The 883-nt window shown below is 58.0% G+C and overlaps 1 protein-coding gene across 1 annotated transcript; it reads left to right on the top strand.

The window, feature by feature from the left end:
* The first annotated feature begins 94 nt into the window (after nt 1–94).
* On the top strand, nt 95–877 carry LOC102768721 (protein S100-A16-like). Its single transcript, XM_015561354.1, has 2 exons — nt 95–490; nt 715–877. The coding sequence occupies exons 1-2, from the start codon at nt 338–340 to the stop codon at nt 850–852; spliced, it is 291 nt and encodes a 96-aa protein (XP_015416840.1). The 5' UTR covers nt 95–337; the 3' UTR covers nt 853–877.
* The last annotated feature ends 6 nt before the right edge of the window (nt 878–883 follow it).

The raw sequence follows: 883 nt of genomic DNA on the forward strand, positions 1-883 counted from the left end.
CTCCTGGCTGTGTTTCCCCCCAGGGCAGAGGGCCTGGGTGAGACAGGTGTGTAGATGGTGGAGGGATGGGCACTTACTCTCTTCCCAGGCTGGGGAAGGGCCGGGAGAACCTGTTAAGGCAGTTGAGCTGGGGAACACCTGGATTAGAAGAGCCACATAGTACTCATTCCAGGGCTACCTCCCCTGTGCCTCCCTTTTCCTGCCTCCTCCTGGAGGACCTGTCAGCTTAGAGGACCCAGGGCCCAGGGTGCTGGTGGGGGAAGAGGAGTGGCCTGTTGGGGGCTCTTCTCATTTGTGATTCTCATGGTGCCCAGGCCCCTTGAGGAGTGAGGCAGTGATGGCGGACTGCTACACAAAGCAGGAGAAGGCGGTTGTAGTTCTGGTGGAAAACTTCTACAAATACATGTCTAAGAACATCCTAGTCAAGAACAAGATCAGCAAGAGCAGCTTCCGAGAGATGCTTCAGCATGAGCTCGACCACATGCTGACGGTAAGGCCCCCACCCAAGGGCCCTGTCTCTCCCCAGCCCCCGAAGCCCTGTCTTCCCCAGTGCGGCCCCTGTTCTTTCAGAGTTACCCCACAAACCAGGGTCTTGACCCAGCCCAGGCCTCTGTCCTCTTGGGGTACCCAGGCCTGAGCCAGATCCGGGGCCTCTGCCTAGGGGGCTCTGTGGGACTGCCACTCTCAGCATAGCTGACCCAGGTTCCTCCCCAGAATACGAGGAGCCGAGAGGCTGCTGACAAAGTCATCCGGGATCTGGACAAAAACCAGGATGGATGCCTCGACTTTGAGGAGTACTGGAGCTTTATAGAAGACATCACCAGACGCATCGCCAACTTCATCCGCGAGTAGGAGCAGCAGAGCAGCAGCTAAAGACCCGCCA

The sequence above is a fragment of the Myotis davidii genome, unplaced genomic scaffold, assembly GCF_000327345.1.
Source record: "Myotis davidii unplaced genomic scaffold, ASM32734v1 scaffold20077, whole genome shotgun sequence".
NCBI lineage: Eukaryota > Metazoa > Chordata > Mammalia > Chiroptera > Vespertilionidae > Myotis > Myotis davidii.

Bases quoted from the DNA above. Each gene is read 5' to 3' on its own strand.
- LOC102768721 (XM_015561354.1), top strand. From the start codon at position 338: ATGGCGGACTGCTACACAAAGCAGGAGAAGGCGGTTGTAGTTCTGGTG. The intron at 491-714 runs GTAAGGCCCCCA...GTTCCTCCCCAG, and splicing joins AGCTCGACCACATGCTGACG to AATACGAGGAGCCGAGAGGC.